The sequence below is a fragment of the Cryptomeria japonica genome, chromosome 10 (assembly GCF_030272615.1).
Source record: "Cryptomeria japonica chromosome 10, Sugi_1.0, whole genome shotgun sequence".
NCBI lineage: Eukaryota > Viridiplantae > Streptophyta > Pinopsida > Cupressales > Cupressaceae > Cryptomeria > Cryptomeria japonica.
In genome coordinates, this window is record NC_081414.1 from 546,533,701 (window position 1) to 546,554,265 (window position 20,565).

The window sequence follows — 20,565 nt, forward strand, 5'->3', positions numbered from 1 at the left end:
ATAAAAAAGAAGCCTTATCACAAACTCCCCTAAATGAACCCCATCACCACCTTGAGAATTTAACCATTCCTCGAGCTTGTCAATATAGAGACCAAAAAGAGTAGGGGATAAGAGGCACCCTTGTTTAACACCTATGTCACTCCGAAAACTTTCTGAGATGCCAGTTGAAGTTTTGATTTTAACTTTAACCTCATCATAAAGCCTGTGGACTGCCACCCTAAGATGCAAAGGAATCTCGAGTTCTTCCATTCTCTGCCATAGTTTATCCCTAGGGACCGTGTCAAATGCCTTCTTGAAGTCCACAAAACAACAAAAGGCCTCTTCCCTGTTCTCCCAAACCTTTTCAATTAAATGCCTCAAAGTGATGCCATGATCAACTGTAGAATGCTTAGGCCTAAAACCTGCTTGTCCTTTTGCCCACTTATCATTTTCTTCAGCCCATGTGCTGATTCTTTTTTCTATCATACTACCAAATAGCTTTGCAAACAATGGATTTATCATGATGGTTCTATAATTGGAAGGATAATTGATGTCTTTGCTCTTAAAAGAGGTATTGGTAGGCTGGTTAACCATTCCTTAGGAAACCCATGTTGCATGATGTTGTTGAATATTCTCGTTATGTGAGGTGCAAGAAATCTCATCCCCCACTTCAGATATTCTGCTTGCAATTCAGCCAAATCCTTTGCTTTACCAGTCCCCAACTTCTTAATATCCATCTCCACCTCTTGCACAGTAAAAAGCTTTGTTGTGGTGCTGACCACAAGAGGAGGGGCAGCCTCAAATTTCTGCTCATAGAGTTGTCTTGCATATTCAAACCATTGTGCATCTGAAATTTTATTTTCAGTTTGTTTCTTTCTAGGCTGGAGTTCTTTCCAAAAGGCCTTGGGATTATTCTTACCAAGATAAATTAGTTCTTCATGTCTTGTATTCATGAAATCATCTTTTTTCTTCCTCAAAATCTGCTTATACATTTTGATATTCTTGAGTGATCCTTTTAGCGTTTTCCTGGCGATTTTACATTCCTCATCAAACCAAGCATTAACCGGGAAACTAACTGTTATAGATTTCTTAAGTTTTGCTATTTTGCACTCATTGAGTGCACCTTGAATCAAATTTGTTAGCTCGTGGCTGTGGAGAACTTGCAAAGGGGAAAACTTTTCCTTAAATAGCCTCTTAAGAGAGTTCTTGAATGTAATGCAGTTTTCACGTGTTAGAAAGAATTCTTCCCTTCAAAGGTAGTTGCTGGTGACAGTTAGTGATCATGAGGCATACGTGATCATGCAATTACATTTATATTATGTTTAATGAAAGGAAGTTGACAATGAAATATTAATTGCATTGAAGAAAGCATACAAAGAAAATTTACAAGAAGGTTGAGTAAATTTAAGAAGAAGCTTGGCAATGATCTATGAAAGTATTTATGGAAGATTATAAGCAGATCTACGAGAGTATGTGAGTAGATTTATGAAAGACTATAAGAGCATGTGAGTAGATTTATGAAAGATTACAAGCCTACAACAGACCTCTGAACAGCATAATGAAGGATCATTTGTGTGCATGAAGGGCCAAATTAAGAAGAGGCTGCAGCAGATATATATGTCAAATACATAAGCAGATTTATAAGATTCTTTTGATCTCATTTTGTGAAGACATTCAATGAACTTGTGTATGACTTGTGAGAAAGTATTGTGAAGACTTCAATAAGGGTATGAGCAGATTCGTAAAAAAAATTTGAAGAGGAAGTTTGCATAATCTATCATATTGTACTTTGAAAATTGAATCCCTCTTTTCTAAGAAATTGAGAGGTTGGTGCCTCTTATTGAAAGAGATTGAAGTATCTTGCTGAGTTGGTGCTCACGTGTGGGGATTGGTGTCTCCAGTTGGTTGGTGCATAAGATTCCGTACACTGTACGAAACTCTTCAACCACTGCTCCTCTACGTACGGTAAACTCCCCTCTGGAATAATTTGTGTGGCCTCCTTGGAATGTATGGTGATGTCCTACGGTGTCCCTTGCATGGCCTCCTTGGAATGTACGGTGATGTCCGTACGGTGTCCCTTGCGTGGCATCCTTGGAATGTACGGTGATGTCTGTAAGGTGTCCCTTGTGTGGCCTCCTTGGGATGTATGGTGATGTCCGTATGGTGTCCCTCCCTTTGGTGTGCAAGTTAATGATCTTGTTTGTATAGTGAGTGTTTGCACGTACGGTAGGTGTTGGTGGGTGTTGGTTGTACGGTATGTTATGCACGAGGTGTTGGCCGTATGGTATGTTATGCACGGAGTGTTGGTCGTAGGGTATGTTGTGCTGGGAATGTACGGTGAGTGAATAACTGCCAATCTCCCCCTTGAGCCCTCCGTCACTTGGAAAGTACGGTTTACACAGGAAATGGAATGAATTATTGATATTCTGGACACAAGACACTTTAGATGGAGATTCGTACTTGCCAAAGAAATAATCTACGGTATGTTGTGCTGGGAATGTACGGTGAGTGAATAACAGCCAATCTCCCCCTTGAGCCCTCTGTCACTTGGAAAGTACGGTTTACATAGGAAATGGAATGAATTATTGATGTTCTGGACACACGACACTTTAGATGGAGATTCGTACTTGCCAAAGAAATAATCTGAGGATTCGCACATGCAAAGAGAAATTATATTGATAATATATGCACAACAGATTACACAGACTCCGAGCAGAAGCAGAATAGGATGAGGAGTTACTCCCACCGAAACTGCGGATGCCAAGTAGGGAGGATCTCTCACCTCCAAAATGACAGACAAGCTGAACTCCAACTGGAATTTGCACATATAAAGAAAAATACCAAATTCGCATACCAACACAAATTGCAAACTCGGCCATAAATATGGGCTCCGAGAACTTTCCCGAAGGATTACAAATGGGCCGACACGACCAAACTAAGACTTGACTAATCTAATTAAATAAAGGGCTCGAAAGATGTGTTATTAAATTTGGGCCTTACAATAAAGTATTATTTGATTATATCGGGGACATCATAGTCCTCCCAGGCCAAAAATTGCTTGCCCTCAAGCAATTGCAGACTTGGATGCTCCAAAATTTGCTCGCCTTCCCAGGTGGTATCCTCGATAGGTAGATTCTTCCAACGCACAAGGAACTCGTTGACCATGCGTGATCTCAACCTTTTTTCTCTGACATCAATGATTTTCGTCGGCTCCAGAATTAGTTTTCCTTCTTCGTCGATGGGTGGCAGATCCTTGGATACTATGACGCGCTACCCGACGACCTTCTTGAGACACGACATGTGAAAAACATTGTGAATCCGACTCCCCTCAAGAAGCTCCAACTCATAGGCAACTTCGCCCACCCTCCGAACCACCCTGTAGAGTCCACAGAAACGAGGCTTCAGCTTCTCCTTACCACTTGTCTTCAAGGAGGATTGTCTGTACGGTTGAAGTCGGAGGTATACCAGATCGCCCACCTCAAAATTTCGCTCAACCCGGTGTCGATCGTCATACATCTTTTGCTGGTTGAAAATTTTGTACACTTGGGGAAATATACAAAATTGTGGTTTCAACCACAAAACACGAGTAAAAACTCTCCTAATTAAGGGAAGGCTCCCCCTATCTAACTAAAACTGAAATAAAAACAGGATGGGACAGTAGTTTTCCTTCTTTCTTCAAGAAAGACAATATCCTTTTCTCTTCACAGAAAAGGATAGCGATTGAATATGAACAGCAGTAATCTCTTTTAAGTAAAATGAGAGAAAGGAAATGAAGTTTCCTGAAAGTGCAAAGACTTCCGTCACTTCCTTCGGGACGGGACAGCAATATCAAACTCAAAGACTTGACTATCGGCAGTCCTATGTACCCTTTGCTATACTAAATTTTACAATGAATAGCCCAAAGACTGGAATAATCTATTCTTTCAACACAAAGACAAGAACTAATGCAAGCTCAAAGACTTGCTGCTATTTCTTATCAAACAGTAATTTTTCCTCAAGAATAGACGCAAGCTCAAAGACTTGCTGCTCCTTCTAGAGATTTCTTATTTTAATTAATCTTCTGTACTTGCAGCTCAAAGACTTCAAATCAGATTGGACTAAGCTCCTTTAGAAACACTTTGCATAGAATAAATAAAAAGAATCAAACTCAAACTTGTAGCTCAAAGACTCAAAACTTGAGTAATCCTTCTTTATTATTCTCCATAACCTTCAATTCACATACATAAGCTCAAAGACTTCTTGCTGTAAATTTGGCAGAGTTTTTGCTTGCTTTCCCAAAAGATAAAGATTACAAAGGACCCTCTCTTCTATTTATAGGAGAGGAGCCTCGAGAAAAAGGTGGGAGGATCCTAAATAACTTGAGAAATTCCCTCAACCACCAAGACCTATTCAACAACTAATTATGACTTCATTAACTAACTACAACTTATTCCAACTACAATTCTAATTGGACACGACTTGTAGTTGCCTTACAAGTAATTACAAAAATGCAAGTGATGACAACTTGCAATTACAAAAATGCTTTTTACTAGTAAACTTGCCGAAAGGGAAACTACAATTCTGAAATTACAATTTTGAATTTTACAATTAAGTGTTAAAAACACTTAAGTTGCACCTCTTGAAGATATGAACAATTCGAACTTCTGAATAACTTTCTGCAATTCATCAGGATCTGGTTCATGAGTGTTCATAGCCACCACCCTAGTCTTTACGATGACATCATGGCATTGGCATAGCGTGGAATTGCCCTTTTCCAATGCTGACCGGATTTCCAGCAACTCAGTTTGATACTTAATCAATATTTGAATGGAAGCGACTGAGAATTGCTCATTTCTCCATTCATCATGAATCTTGAGTTGCAGATCTGCAAGAACTTCTTCCTTGGGCAGCAACTCATCATTCTGATTTAAAATGTTGCAGGATGCCTTTTTACAATGGGAGGTAACATCTTGAAAGACTGCTTCACGCAACTTTAAGGTCTCATCAATTTCTTCAATGTACATGACTCTGGAAGGAATTACATTATGCACCTGAAGAACGCCCAACTGATGTTGAGGCATCTTTTGCCAAGAAACTAAATTTCCCTCAACCTTCTCCAAATTTAGTTTGAAAGCACCCAAGATTTGATTCAACTTATCTTCAATGATCTCCAATTTAACCATTGTTTCAAATCAAAGTTCCCAGACTCGGACTCGGCTCTGACTCGGCAAGGACTCGGCAATGACTTGGCAACGACTCGGCAAAATAAGAAAACCCTTGAAATTTAGAGATTTTTAACGATTTAAAACTTGTTTCATACACCCATTATTGAATTAAGCTTAAAGACACTATAACATCATCAAATAGAAGCTAATTTGATCACATACATAAACATACATCCATCACATGCGTAGAAATGTAAATTGTAGCTGAAGGAATTAGAAAACATAGATATATAGAGTTATAAATGTTGTCCAATGTATATAAAATCCATGACTTCAAATGTTCCCAAACATATATGTAACTGTAAAGTGTAAACAAAAACAAGTCTATGGCTCAGGCTCTGGCTCAGCCTCGTCTATCTGCCTCCTAGAAAGGCATCTAAGGTAGGTCCTGGATGACTGAGTAGCCAAAGTCTCTGCTTGTGATGTGCCAGTCTGAGTAGCCATAGGTGTTGGAGACGAGGGGACATGTTTCCGGGACGGGGGGACCAAGGGCCTAAGTTTGGGGACGGCAGGGGGATGGCGACGAGGGGGTGGCAGGGTGGTGGTGCTAATATAGTTATATATATACATATAGTACTTGAAAAACTAGTTTTGAAAAGATGTATGACAGTATTACAGTATAAGAATTACATTTTCAAATGAGACTATAGGAAATTTGAAATACTAAATCTAAATACCAATTACCAAGATTTCTAAGTTGTGTTGTTATATGGAGCCTAATCAGAGTCAGAGGTTAGATTTTCCCTACTTCTATCAGCGCGATTTCCCCCTATATTTTTCAACGGGGGTTTGGGGGCAGTGCCCCCAACTTGGGGTCAAGGGCCAAAAATACTTTTATTATTTTCTAAAGGCGTCGGGTGTTATAAGAAAGGGAAATGGCGAAAAAAGTCATTAAAAAATGTTATGTTTTTTTGTTTTTTTTTACTGCACTTTATTAAGTGACTCCAGCCGGGTCACGACCCTCGGACTCGGCGAGTCAGGCGAGTCACGCCCTTTGACCTGTCCGAGCTCGGGTCAGGGTCACTGTGACCCGGCAGGGGTCACCCGGCCCGCTGACTCGCGTGACTCGCGTGACTCGCCGCGAGTCACGGAACCCTGTTTCAAATACCTGTCTTATGACTTGTGAACATAAGTCATGCAGTTGATCAACCTAGGTGTCTAAGGCTTGAACCTTTTGGGCGGCTCTCTCGATACCTTAGATTGGTTCACTAACCCTGGAGGAAATAGGTACTTGGCCTTCTCCACTTGAAGGTTGAGTAATACTTTAGATGGCTGCCATGAGTCTTTGATTATCTACTTCCAATTGATCTTTCTTGGTCAACACCTCATCATACCGTTGTACCAATGTAGCCACTGTTTGTTGAGCATCATGCTTGACAACCTCATGAGTCTGCTTACCCAGTTGCACTTTGGTGATCCAATAATCAGCTGCTTGCATTTCTTCAACTAGTTTATCTGATATTGGTTCAGCAATTTCTGCCACTCTCATCCGATTTTCATCAACGGTCACCCTTGAAACTGTCTTTGCCCTCTTAACAGCTTTAGGTTTTGATTGTTTCAACCGTTGGTAGTCAAAGGGATCAAGTGAGATCACCTGCTTCTTCCTCTTTGCAGTGAAGGAACTGAGCCATGGAGGTAAAGCCATTAACTCTGATTCTGAGATAGAGGGAGAAGCAGTTTCTGTTTGAATAACTGTGGTGACCTTGGGAGAAGTATCCGTCTGGATAGCCACCATAGTCTGCTGAGTGATGACAAGATGTGATGAAGATGTCATGAACTCATCAAAACAGGTCATAGAAGTATCAATATCAGACACAGGTACATATGAAGGATCTTCCGAAAAGATATTCAACAAATTTTCCTGAGAATGACCTTGAGATGGTTCTGCTGCTGAAAGTTGAAGGACGTTCTGCGGAGATTCTGAAACTGAAGGGGCAGATTGAGAGCTCACATCTATCACAGGAGGAAACATGGGTACCTCAATAGGAAGTGAAGAAAGAGAATTATGTGGGGACTCTGTAGAAAGCGACTGAGGAGCATTATCAGATTGAGTTTCTTCCTCTGAAGCTTCAGGATCAATCACATGAATTTCCAACTGTGGCTTCTCCTTGCCTTGAACTGTTATTTCCTGAGGAGGAAGCACCATTGCACGGCTGACTCGCAATTTAATCCTCGTACTAGAAGAGGATGCACCTTCTTTGTTGTCTACTTGAATTTCAGACTTCCGCCCAAGAGGACCTATAGAATCATCTTCTTTCCCAACCTTAATCTTAATGAGCTTGACACCATTATTCTTAAGCCAGATATTGGTATTGGCAAGAACTGACTGAAATCTATCCAGGATAGAAGTGCCTTCCTTATGGGACTAGTGGATAGAAGGAAGTGGAGCCTCATCAACATTCTGATTGACAAACTCAGGCTCCAGAACGTTGCCATCATCAATCATACCTTGTGGCACGTTCACGAGGTTTAGATCCACAATCTGTTTTGCAGTGAGTCGGCAGTAATCCATCTTGCGAATCTCCTTTTCGGTACGGAGATCAACCCAGATATCTTTTATCCGATGTACATGGATGAAGGTCTTCTTGATCTTCTTCTTCATGCCTCGGTAATCGAAATCAGCTCTAGGTTTGAATCTTTTGAGTCTAATTTCCTGCAACTCAGTCTCCATAGCCCTGGCCTTGATTGAAGTCATTAGAGAATATTGACCAATCTTCAATGGGTTGTTGGAAGAAATACCCATGCCAACCTTGTGCTTGACTGATTGATGTGTATGCACAGCCATGATCTGCCTTCCCAATTCCATGAGAATAATCTTATCTGTTGGGTATAGTGGGAGCATGTAAGGCTGCCCGCCATAGCATCCAACTCTTATGTAGGTAAAAGTTGGAAATTGGAGAAACAAACAACCATATTCTTTCACCTTTTCCCATGCTTCATCTAAGACTCTTTTGTTCTTCAAGTTCTTGTCAAATTGACACAAATAATGACCAAAGAAAGCGTTCTGAACCCTTCTGAAATGAGACCTACTTGATCTTAGAGGCAACTGATCATAGTATTCCCAAACCGGTACAAGCATGCGGTCACCCTTGGTGGAAAGACTTGGGAAATGTCTAAGTGATGTAGCAATATACACAAGATATGAATTCATGTAGAAGGTGAAAGTAGTAGAGACGACTGCAAGTTGTTCACACAAAGCATCACTGATGATCTCACCCCAACAGATGTGCTGAGACTGCCTTATTAACATAATAAATTGGTACATCCAAGGTTCAAAAACATTGGATGCTCCAATCCCATCATACGGCTCAGAAGGGTAATAGTATCACCGATTTCATTCTTGAAATCAGATCGATATAACTTAGCCCACTTGGTAAGCGCAGTGCGAGGTTCATGAATCCATTTGTTGATATGACACTTACAGTCTTTCTCCTTTTTGGCAAAGTATTCAGCTGCACTTTGCTTGGAGATCTCTATATAGATGGTTTCAGAAAGTATTTTGAAAACCCTCTCTATAGCTTCTGCATCAAGGCGAATGATCCCTTCTCCATCATCATTTTTAATAACTCGTGTCTCTTTATCAAAATGATGAGCACATGCTAGAATAAATTCCGGTTCTAGGGCAGCAATTGGAAAGGATGCGGCATGATGGATATGGCTGTCCAGCAACCATTGCATATCCCCCTCCTTCGAATCTTCAATCCTTTGTATGAATTCGGACATGTCAACATGCCCTATCTCAGTATCCTTGATATGATCAAGGGAGGAGGAAACCTGTGACCGCGGAACTTCATTTTGGTATTTATCATACCTATATTTCATCTTTTTTGGAGTGGGAGATGATGATACATCTGTCATCTGGAAACAACTAGGAATGCTGCAATGTAAATCCAAGAGTATCAAGGCAACATCAAAGTCAGTATCTTTAGACATTTTCACTCCTCCAAATGGGAAAGTTCAACTTTCGTACTTTGGCTTTGTGAGAGGAAATATAAGAGGTGGAAAAATAAGCTTTTGACTTATTTTAGGTTTTGAAACATGTTTTGCAAGTACACAAGAGGGAAGTACAAATGTGCAATCAGGTTTTAAATTCCGAATGCAATTATACTTGCAAAACACAAAGCATGAATAAATGGAAGGAGAATGAGTTTTCAGTTTGGAAGTTGGGAAGAACACATTTGCAATTGGTTTTCTAAATCCAAATGCAAACTTATTTACAAACTGAAAATCTAAGGAATGGACAAAAAAAAAGGTATTTAGGCATGCGGGAAATGACGAAGATGATAAGTACAGATAAGGGAATTGGAAGCGGATAGGTAAAAATGAATTTCGGGAAGATCACTTGGAACTTTGTCATGCCAAAATGGGAAGAACTTTCAACTTGCAATCTGGATTTCAAAACCCGAAATTGGGAAGAACTTGATTTCTTCGTCATTGAAACTTGATTTTTGGACTAAAGAAGGTTAAGTCTTTGTCCAAAAAGGGAAGAACACATTTTGAGGTAGAACTTTTCACACTTGCAAATTTCTTTGCAAATTGGGAAGAACACATTGGGAAGAACACATCTTTCTTGCTTTGAAACTTGATCTTTTGGATCAAAGAAGGTTAAGTCTTTGTCCAAAAAGGGAAGAACACAAATTTTCCTCTTGCTTGCAATTGGGTTTTTAAAACCCGAATGCAAGTAAAGAAGGAGAATTGCAAAGGGGAAGAACAACTTTACTTTACAAATTTCTTTGTAAAATGGGGAATTTCCTCTCATAAACCCAATATGAACATGACCAAAACTAAAACTAAACAAGAAAATGCAAGGAAAGAAATAAGAAAGAAATACAAAAAATAAAAATTACCTTGCAAGGTTAAGAAGAAATCCAAACTTGGAGAATCAACCCAACATGGAAGATGATGCCCTTTAAATAGAATTTACACAAAGGAGGAAACTTAGCCACGCATGGTGACCAAAGAAAAACCGATTTGCTATAAAAATGCCATGAAAAATGCCAAGGAAGTAGTTCGAAACTGATTTGATTCATCATTAACTACAAGACAAAGCAAAAACGATTTAGCATTGAAAGCATACCTTAAATGAGAAAGGTGTGAAATCTTGCAAAAAACGTGACTGGTTTTTAGGGCCTTTTTGGCAAATCCGAAACCAAAAATGCGCATAAAATAGCTTGAATGAAGTTTAGATTCCAACGTTTCTATTGAAGAGCCAAAAACGCCTTGGAAATAGGTGGATTCCAACCCTTAAACCATAACCAAACGCATAAATGCGTGATTCAAACAAAAACGCTTCAAGAGGACAAATGGCAAAGAACGAATTGGATAAATGCGTAGAAAAAGGGTTTGAATCCTTCAAAGTTGCAGCAAATCTACACTTGGAAAGAATCCCTATATTTCCTCCAAAGAATTCAAACCCAAATCAGCTTGCAAAGGCATGGAAGAAATTTCGGGTTTTAGGAACAAAACAACAAGTTTTCAAAATGTTCATATTTTTGGCTCTAAGGCAAATTTCGGGTTTTAGAAAAGGAATTACAAGTAAAATTACTTGTAATAGGGAAATAGAATTCCCTTTACAAGTGATTTTACTTAAAACATGCAAAGGGGTTTTAAAATCCCATTTACAAGTTTTATTTTAACATTATAAAATAACTTTAAGTTACAAAGACATGTAAAGGGGTTTTAAAATCCCATTTACAAGTTTTATTTTAACTTAAAGTCAAACTACTTGTAATGGGGGTTTTAAAACCCCCATTACAAGTTTTTATAAAAACTTGCAATTCGAGAAAAATTCCCCTACAAGCCTAAAAGCTTCAAGGGGGTTTTGAAAAACAAATTACCAGTTACTAGTAATCATTGAAAAATTCCCCTACATTGAAGCAAAAACATAGCAAACGGACTCGAAACGCGATGAAATTCGAAACGTAGCTTGGGGATGGATCAACGATCGATCCAGTCCAAGGATGGGGAGAATTTCTGCCTCGGGAAGCGTGCCATAGAGTAATTTTTTTCATTTTTTAACAAAAATTTCTATGTGATAGTCCAATTTTTGAAATCAAAAATTGAGGACAACAGGTTTTGAGCCCTCTGCAAGTTATCTTTGAGAGATGTCAGGATGTCTAAACTCTCCTAAAGCCAATCTTTGGCCCTCAGTGCATGACTGTCTCCCAAAGCCAGATCAACAAATGAAGAATGTTCATAACCATACAGTGCTTTGAAAAGTGGCATGCCTATCGACATGTGATAAGTGGTGTTGCAACAGTGTTCACCCAAATGTAACTAACGAACCCAAGCCTTCTGTTGAGCTGAGACGTAGTTCCTGAGATAACCCTCCAACCATTTGTTCACAATCTCGATCTGTCCATCTGTCTGCGGATGGTAGCTCGTACTGGGCGACAACTCGGTTCTTGCCAACCGAAAGAACTCCATCCAGAAGGTACTCATAAAACGGCTATCCCTGTCACTGACTATGTTTTGCGATAGACCATGTAAGGGGAATACCTCACGGAAGAACAACTCGGCCACTTGAATTGCTTGGTATCCTGTGGGGATGGCAAAAAAAGGAGCATACTTGGCCAAGCGATCAACTACGACGAAAATGCAATCCTTTCCGTGCACTCTGGGGAGCCTAGTAATGAAATCCATTGAAATGCTATCCCATTTTTGGTCAGGGATCGGCAGTGGTTACAACAGTTTGGCTGGTAAGGTGTGCTCAAATTTGTTCTGCTGACAGGTGGAGCATTCCCACACATACTGCAGGACATCGTTCTTAAGTCCCTTCCAGGAAAATCTTTCTTGGATCTGTCTGTAGGTTTTCAAGTATCCCGGGTGTCCGGCCAAGGGAGAGTCGTGCATTTCCTTCAGAATCGTTTCCTTCATCTTGGACTCGGGTACTAAATAAATTTTGTCCTTGTAAATGATGTCGTCAACCACCTTGTATCGGTCATCCTGCACTTAACCATCCAACAGTTCGCAGGCAAAAGTATTCTTGGAGTATTCAACCAACAGGTGTTCCTTCCAATCTGCCGAAATCTGGGATAAAGAATATATGGCAGGCCTTCTTGACAGGGCATCAACTACCACGTTATTCTTGCCTTTCACATACTCAATGTCGAAATCGAATGCCTAGACTTTGCTCACCCACTTCTGGTGTTGTTCATTCAGATCCCTCTGCTCCAAGAAATATCGCAAGCTGTTGTGGTTTGTTCGTACAACAAACTTTGCCCTGACGAGGTACTGCCGAAACTTCGTCAGTGCGTGCATGATGGCGAGCATCTCCTTGTCGTAGATGGAGTACAACTGCTCAACTCCCGAGAGCTTCCGACTCTCGAATGCAATGGGGTGATGGTCTTGCATCAACACCGCTCCAATGCTTTCTCCCGGGGCATCGCACTCCAAGATGAAAGGGCAAGTGAAGTCTGGTAGTGCCAGAACCAGACACGTACTCATAACTTCTTTTAATTTGTTGAAGGTCTGTTGCGCCTGTGCATTCCAATGGAAGAATCCTTTCTTTGTCAGATCTGTCAGTGGTGCCCCATGCTGTGAAAATCCTTTCACAAACCTTCTATAATAACTGCACAATCCAAAAAATCCACGCAGCTCTGAGAGAGTCTTGAGTGTAGGCCAATCCAAAATTGCCTAAATCTTCTCCTGGTGAACTTGTACCCACTGGGCGCTGATGATGTGACCCATGTATAGGACCTCGGTCAATCCAAATTCACATTTAGACCTTTTGGCATACAGTGATTGCGATTCCATAATCCCCAATACTTCATCCAAATGTCCCACATGTTCCTCCCAGGTCTTGCTGTAGATGAGTCTGTCATTGAAGAATACCAGTAGGAACTTACGCAGTTGCTTGTTGAAGATGTGGTTCATGCAGGACTGGAAAGTGGCCGGAGCATTGGTTAATCCAAACGGCATGACCAAGAACTCATAGTGTCCGTAATGGCAACGAAAGGTTGTCTTTTCCACATCTTGCTCCCTCATACGGATCTGATGGTAGCTGGAGTGGAGATCAATCTTGGAGAAATAGACTGTGCCATGTAGTTCGTCCAACAACTTATCAATCCTTGGGATGGGGTATCTATTCTTGATAGTCTTCTTGTTCAGTGCACAGTAATCGACACACATTCCGAGAGTTTTGTCTTTCTTCTTCACCAGTACCACCGAGGACGCAAATGGGCTAGAGCTGGGCCAGATCCATCCTTTATCGAGGAGTTCCTAGATCGTTTTCTCTATCTCTTCTTTGAACTTCTTCGGGTGGCGATAGGGTGTGGTGATAACGGGTTTTGCTCCTTCCTCCAACTCGATGGTGGGCTCAAACCCTCGGTGTGGGGGTATACCAGGTGGAATATCAGCGAAGACCAAACTATGCTTATCCAAAACCGACTGAAGTTCCTCATCCTAGTAGTAAGTCGGTTGCTCTTTCACAAGTTTTGTCGAGATCAAGCAATGTGCTGCCCAGACTACTTCATCATGTCTGAAGATGGCTTCCATCCGTTTGGCGGAAATCTCCCTCAAGCCACCATTCGACATTCCTTTGAGAACCACCTTCCTGCCATCCACCTCGAATGAGAACTCCATCCTTTTGAAGCTCTACGTGTACTGGTCGAGGGTCTCCATCCATTGAATGCCCAATATGACATTCGTGTCATCCAAATCTACTACAAAGAAGTCGTCGGTCACGGTGTAATTTCCCATGGTGATGCTCAGTTGCGGAACCAGGTGAGTGCATGATAGGAGATTGCCTCCTGCCACCTTGACATCGAACCCTTCATGCTCCTTTGTACACAAACCCCTTCAAGTGATGAGTGATGAGTTTATGAAGTTGAGTGAGGCCCCACTATCGAGCATTACAAGGACTCGTTGCCCTTGGAGTGTACCACGTACCCTAAATACACTGCACCTCGGGGTACCCGCCAGTGTGGCAATGATGCCTCCCCTCCGTACCAATGTAGAGATTCTCTCCGCCAGGCTGGTTTCTTCGGTAGATTCTTCCCTTGGTGGTTCACTTTCCTCATGGTCCTCTTCTCCATCGGACATCACTTCAATATAGTGAATCTTTCCTTTGCCCAAACATCGGTGTCCTGGTTCCCATGGCTCCTTGTAGGTGAAACAAAGCTTCTTCCTTTTGAGTTTCTGTCTTGTGGCTTCATCGAGCGATGACCTCTTCAGAAAGGGTTTATTATCCTTCTCCTTCAGAACGAAAGGTGGTTTGGTATGTGCAAAATTTCTGGAAGAGGAAGATGCTGCCATGTTACGGGCATTTTTGATTGCTTCCGTGAGCGTGCTGGGGTTGAACCCTTTCACCCAACCTTTCAGTGGTTCCATCAATCCGTCTATGAACAAGACCACCAATCTCCGCTCTGAGATGTCTGTTACCAACATGGATAGTCTCTAGAATTCTGTGATGTAACTGTCCACAGGTCCCAACTGTTTTAGTTGCGCAAACTCCTTGAAGTTGAGTTCTGGATCCTTCCCGTCAAATCGATCTATGAGATTCTCCGTGAAGTCGGCATAGGAAGTTATCTGGTCTTGGTCGAGAGTGACCATCCCATGATGCCACCATTCGTGCGCAACTCCTTCTAGGTGAAGTGTTGCAAACTTGATAGCTTCATCTTCAGGCATTGGATTGAGTTGGCAGTAGGTATTTGCTTTTTGAACCCAAGCTCATGCTGAGGTTGCTCTAGTCCAATCAAAGGATGATAGGTTGACCTTGCCAACCTTCCGCTTGATATCATTGTTATAGTGACCATAATGGCCCCAACTTTTGCCGCTCGAGTATTTCATCTGGAGCTCAGCATAATCCTTGAAGGATATGTCCCCCTCGAGATTTGCATCCCTCCAATCTTGGTTCAACTGTGCTTGCATCTCCTGAAAGGTGGGTTCTTGCTCCCTGTGTGGCGCTTCTGATTTCTGAGGAAAAGTCGGCATTAGCGGCCGTGAATGTGAGCGTTGGATGTTTGAACATTCAGTGACTGAATCGTCGCCTTGCCCATTCTGTTCTCCATTCGTTTTTCCCAAGGCCAATTGTCGTAAGGTTTCCTCCATGATTTGTTGTCGTTGCTCCCCTTTGGCTATGGTGTCGTTGAGCTGAGCTTGGCTTCTGGTTAGCTCCCTTAATACTGCCATGACTTCTCTTGTAGGATCCTATGGTTCCCCCATTCGGTCGGCCGAACGGTACATCCTTCTAGTGTACACTTGCATCCACTACTCGACAGGCTGGCAAGATCACCAGCTCTGATACCACTGTAAGATTTCGTACACTGTACGAAACTCTTCAACCACTTCTCCTCTACGTACGGTAAACTCCCCTCTGGAATAATTTGCGCAGCCTCCTTGGAATGTACGGTGATGTCCCTACGGTGTCCCTTGCGTGGCCTCCTTGGAATGTACGGTGATGTCCGTACAGTGTCCCTTGCGTGGCCTCCTTGGAATGTACGGTGATGTCCATACAGTGTCCCTTGCATGGCCTCCTTGGGATGAACAGTGATGTCTGTACGATGTCCCTCCCTTTGGTGTGCGAGTTAATGATCTTGTTCGTACGGTGAGTGTTTGGACGTACAGTAGGTGTTGGTTGTACGGTATGTTATGCATGGGGTGTTGGCTGTACGGTATGTTGTGCTGGGAATGTACGGTGAGTGAATAACCGCCAATCTCCCCCTTGAGCCCTCTGTCACTTGGAAAGTACGGTTTACACAGGAAATGGAATGAATTATTGATATTCTGGACACAAGACACTTTAGATGGAGATTCCTACTTGCGAAAGAAATAATTTGAGGATTCGCACATGCAAAGAGAAATTATATTGATAATATACGCACAACAGATTACACAGACTCCGAGCAGAAGTAGAATAGGGTGAGGAGTTACTCCCACCGAAACTGCGGATGCCAAGTAGGGAGGATCTCTCACCTCCGAAATGACAGACAAGCTGAACTCCAACTGGAATTCGCACATATAAAGAAAAATACCAAATTCGCATACCAACACAAATGACAGACTCGGCCATAAAAGTGGGCTCCGGATGCTTTCCCGAAGGGTTACAAACAGGCCGACAGGGCCAAACTAAGACTTGACTAATCTAATTAAATTAAGGGCCCGAAAGATGTGTTATTAAATTTGGGCCTTACAATAAAGTATTATTTAATTATATCGGGGACATCACATGGTGCTTGCAAACTCTTGGTTGGGGATTGGTGTTTCTAGTAGGTTGGTGCCTACAAAGAGTGGAGGGGATTGGTGTCTCTTGTGGGTTGGTGCGTACGAAGCTTGTAAAGAGATTACTATATATAAAGCAATATTTTGTTGTGGTTTTCTTTTGTAAGGGTTTCTACATAAATATTGTGTGTTATTGTGTTCTTCTCATGTGCATGATTATTGATGTTGAGTAAACAATGTTATTGTGATTTTTAAAGTTTTAAATTAGTAGATTTGAGTATATAAATGGATGTTTCCGATGATCTACTTGTGGACAAAAGTTTAACAAACATCCCTTTACCATTGATGGCCAAGCTCTCTATCCTTTCTCCTCCAACCCCACAATTCAAATGAGTCTCAAACATTTGGTTTGTATAGGCAATTATCAAACAAACCCTTTAAAAGAAACTCATACCAAATTTGGCCAGCCTCATGAAACAATTATCTTTTAAAACATTTTTCATCAATTCATGGGCATCAAAAATCTTTCTATTCTTTGGTGCAAAGCAATAGTTCTTCACTAAGGATTGTCATGGCACCAAAATCACCAAACATGTACACTTGTACCCCAAGAATGATTCCAAACCCAATCAGGCCCTTTCTTCACCAGAAAGCATGGGATGCTTTCCTCTTATCCTCCAAGAAAAATAAAACCACTATAATTTGAATAAATGAACTTCATGCTGTGGCAAATCTTGAATTATGAACACATTCAACCTAATGGTGTTACTCTACAACTTCTAGATGATAAAATATTCCTTGTGCATTACCGCACACACACAAGACTATTAATTAGGCCTTTATCTTGATGCAACAAACAAAACTCAACCAATTACCATGCAGCACTGCATATGCATTCTCAAGCTTGATGTAAACTACAATCAAAACTGAGAATCCAACACTAACAAAAACTCTGAAAATCCTCCCAAAAACAAAGCACACAAGAAAACCAAACATATATTTTTTGGGTTATGCAAGATTGCACAACCCTTGCGAAGTTCCTACACTGAAAACACTTACTAAAAAACCAAATAGGAAAACTTTGCCCATCATCATACTCATAAGATCCTAAGAACTTGATGATTTTTTAGCACTTCTTTCTCCCCTTCATGTCCAAGTGTATGATGCTAATTCAACACCATCTTGTAGATATCATGCCAATGAATTTTGCTGGTAGAACCTTAATCGTGGCCACTCTTTCAAATATAGTAGAGATCTCCACAAGTTAACATGGTCATACCTTCTTGGCTCTAAAAGTATTTGTAAATGGACACAATGCATACCAACAAGCCTCTCAATAGCTTCAGATTAGGTAACCACCCACACCAATAACAATCCTGCAGGTTTCCAAGCCCATCCTTCAACCATGAATAACATTTAACCCTCAAGCAATCCCTCTACACCTCAAGATACCATTGCCTACACCTATTAGGACAATTAACTAATGCCTTTCAGAAAATGGAATCTTTTAGCAACACACCACAAATCAGCAAAAGCGATACCTATCTCCATGTCACAAACACAATAAACAGACAATCTCACCTTGACGATTGCACGATACAGATAGAGATACAGAACCAGACCAAGCACCAGAAACCTTAGTTCAGCCTATCAAAACCCATAATTGCCAACAAACATCTGGCTGCAGTCAAAGCCATCTGTAATAGCTTACCAATTTCAACAGCAATGGAACCTACCGGAAAAAAACTCGAAATTCCATTGGTGCAACAAAAAAATAGGACAAGTTCTCAGAATAGCCTGGATTTTAATCAATGCCTAAAGCATTTCTGAATTTCAACAACGGGAAGGAATGAGAATTTCAACAACGGGAAGGGATGAAGCTGATTTTATGTAAGGAGGGCTAAAGCTATTCTCTACTATAACTGGTATATTCCCCATATACTGGCCATAACAAAAATAGAAATTGTTATATACCAGCAAGCAGAGTCCTTCACATACAAAACGAAGTGTTATAAAGGGTATAACACTCATGAAAGCATGACTAATAAACTTCTACAATTGTAAGCATGGCTATGTGGAGATGTGGGGAAACAGGTTACCATAAGGGAAACAAGGACACTATTATATTTCGGATGCATAAATAGATGAGTAAGAATATGACTATATTCTATTTAAATGTAGTCACCAAAATTTGTCGATACAAGGACAGGGACCTGGTCATAAACTACAGTTTCCTGGTAACTATGAAATTTGTAAGTATTTTATAATGTTAAGATATATAATATCTATATTCTCTTTCTAGGTTACTATTATTTAATAAAGTACAAATATTTATCATCTATATTCTCTTTCTGGATTACTTCTAAGTTGTAAAAATGGACGTGGAGATGTGGGGGAACAGGTTACAATAAGGGAAGCAAGGACACTATTAAAATTAGGATACATAAATAAACGAATAAGAGTATGGTTATATATATATATATATATATAGTCACCAAATTTCGTGGATACAAGGACAAGGACCTGGTCATAAACTAGAGTTTCCTGGTAACTGTAACATTTGTAAGTATTTTATGAAGTACGAATATTTATCATCTATATTCTCTTTCTGGATTAATATTTCTCAGCTCTAATATAACCAGAATATAGAGCTGTTTCAATTAAAGTCTAGTTCTAACGCTGTTAATCCTCTATCTTATCTGTGTGCATTGCAATGCAATTCATACCATGAGAACTCAAGGACTTCGAAGAACAAAATGCTGAATAGACATGTTTCAGTCTTTCAACTGGTACTGTCATTTTATAAAAATCTTAACAATACTTCTCCCAAGTACTCTTACTAAGTTTATAATATAGTTTACGGTAAAAACCAAGACAGGTAAGTTTGTCTAAAAACATTCAGGTAAATGATACACAATTTAAAAAAAATCATCTAAAAGAAAGAAAAACTAGCTTGAACTAGCAATGATTCTGTTAAAATATAATCTTCTCATTTTCAAAGAAATAAACTGTCATGTATAGGATTCCTGCTGATATCCAGAAGTTTTCTTTGTTGATAATTATTTATAACAAATAAGCAAATGGACACAAACAGATATGGAGATAAAAGTGAGATACTTGTGTTGGAGGATCAGGAAATCACAATTTTATTTCATCTACTTTTTCAAGATACAACAAGAAGCAAAGCAAGAAACTACTAACCTCAATGCTATCCCCTTCTCTAAGCTCCTCCTCATGAGTTGCTTTGTCCAAATCCTCAGTGCTATAATAGCTTGCACTCATCTGCATTGGAGGAGACTCATCATAGCAGCTAGCAAATAGACCAATGCCTTGAGGATTTGTGAATGCAACCCATCTGACATCTGCTCTGCCACCATTCTCACTGGGAACAATATATGGAACATGCATATCTGAAACATCCTTCTTGTATATTCCAACATGAGCTGCATGCTTTCTATCTGGATAGCATTCAAAGGGTCCTCTGCCAAACCACTCGACTTGCTTAAAACTCTTATCTATCCCAAACTCTAGGCCAATGCGTGGAAGAGGTGGAAGTTCCTTGTTTGGTTCTACATTGTACTGCAGAATTAGATCTCCTGTTCCATATGCCCAATATGTAACATTGACCTTGAACCAAAAGGGATTGCTTTCAAGCTGCTTAAGGCTGTCACCTTTTACTTTTTCTTCAACATGGTCAGTTGTTTTATCCGATGGTGCCTGCTCTAATTTTGAAGAATAATGACTTTGTTTGCTCATCCTCTCTATAAGTGCCACATCTTCAACATCCTTTGGTTTAATAAGATGAGTCACTTCTATTTGGACAACATGCCGTGTGACCTTTGCAATATGGCAGCTTGTAGTGTGAACTTCAAGTCTGTCAAGGAAGAAAGCTTTCCAACGGAAGGCATAACTGTGCTCCTCTCCTCCTTTATCATTATCAGTTAGTGCTCTCCAAAAGCATGGAAAAATACCTTTTTTTAATATAGGAAAATTGTTAATCTGCATTCAAGAATAAAGTTCATGAAATCAACCACAATAGTAAAATGTGACATTCATTGCAATGTTGAGACATTTTGTGCCAGATTCTAATTCATTCCAAGTGGTGCTTTGTTATATACTTGATACATCATACATCCCTACAATCAAATCCTATTGAAAAAATATAACACTGAGTAGGAACAAAAATCATCGAGCATACAAGCATGAAAGAACAACTGAACAA

The 20,565-nt window shown here is 40.4% G+C and overlaps 1 protein-coding gene across 1 annotated transcript in view; it reads right to left on the bottom strand.

Annotated features, from left to right (window-relative positions):
- Window positions 1–20,565, bottom strand: part of LOC131060759 (uncharacterized) — a 297,226-nt gene that overhangs the window by 31,236 nt on the left and 245,425 nt on the right. Inside the window, exon 17 of the mRNA XM_057994137.2 lies at window positions 19,545–20,342. Within this exon, the coding sequence (XP_057850120.2) occupies window positions 19,545–20,342 (798 nt within the window). The remainder of the gene's footprint in view (window positions 1–19,544; window positions 20,343–20,565) is intronic.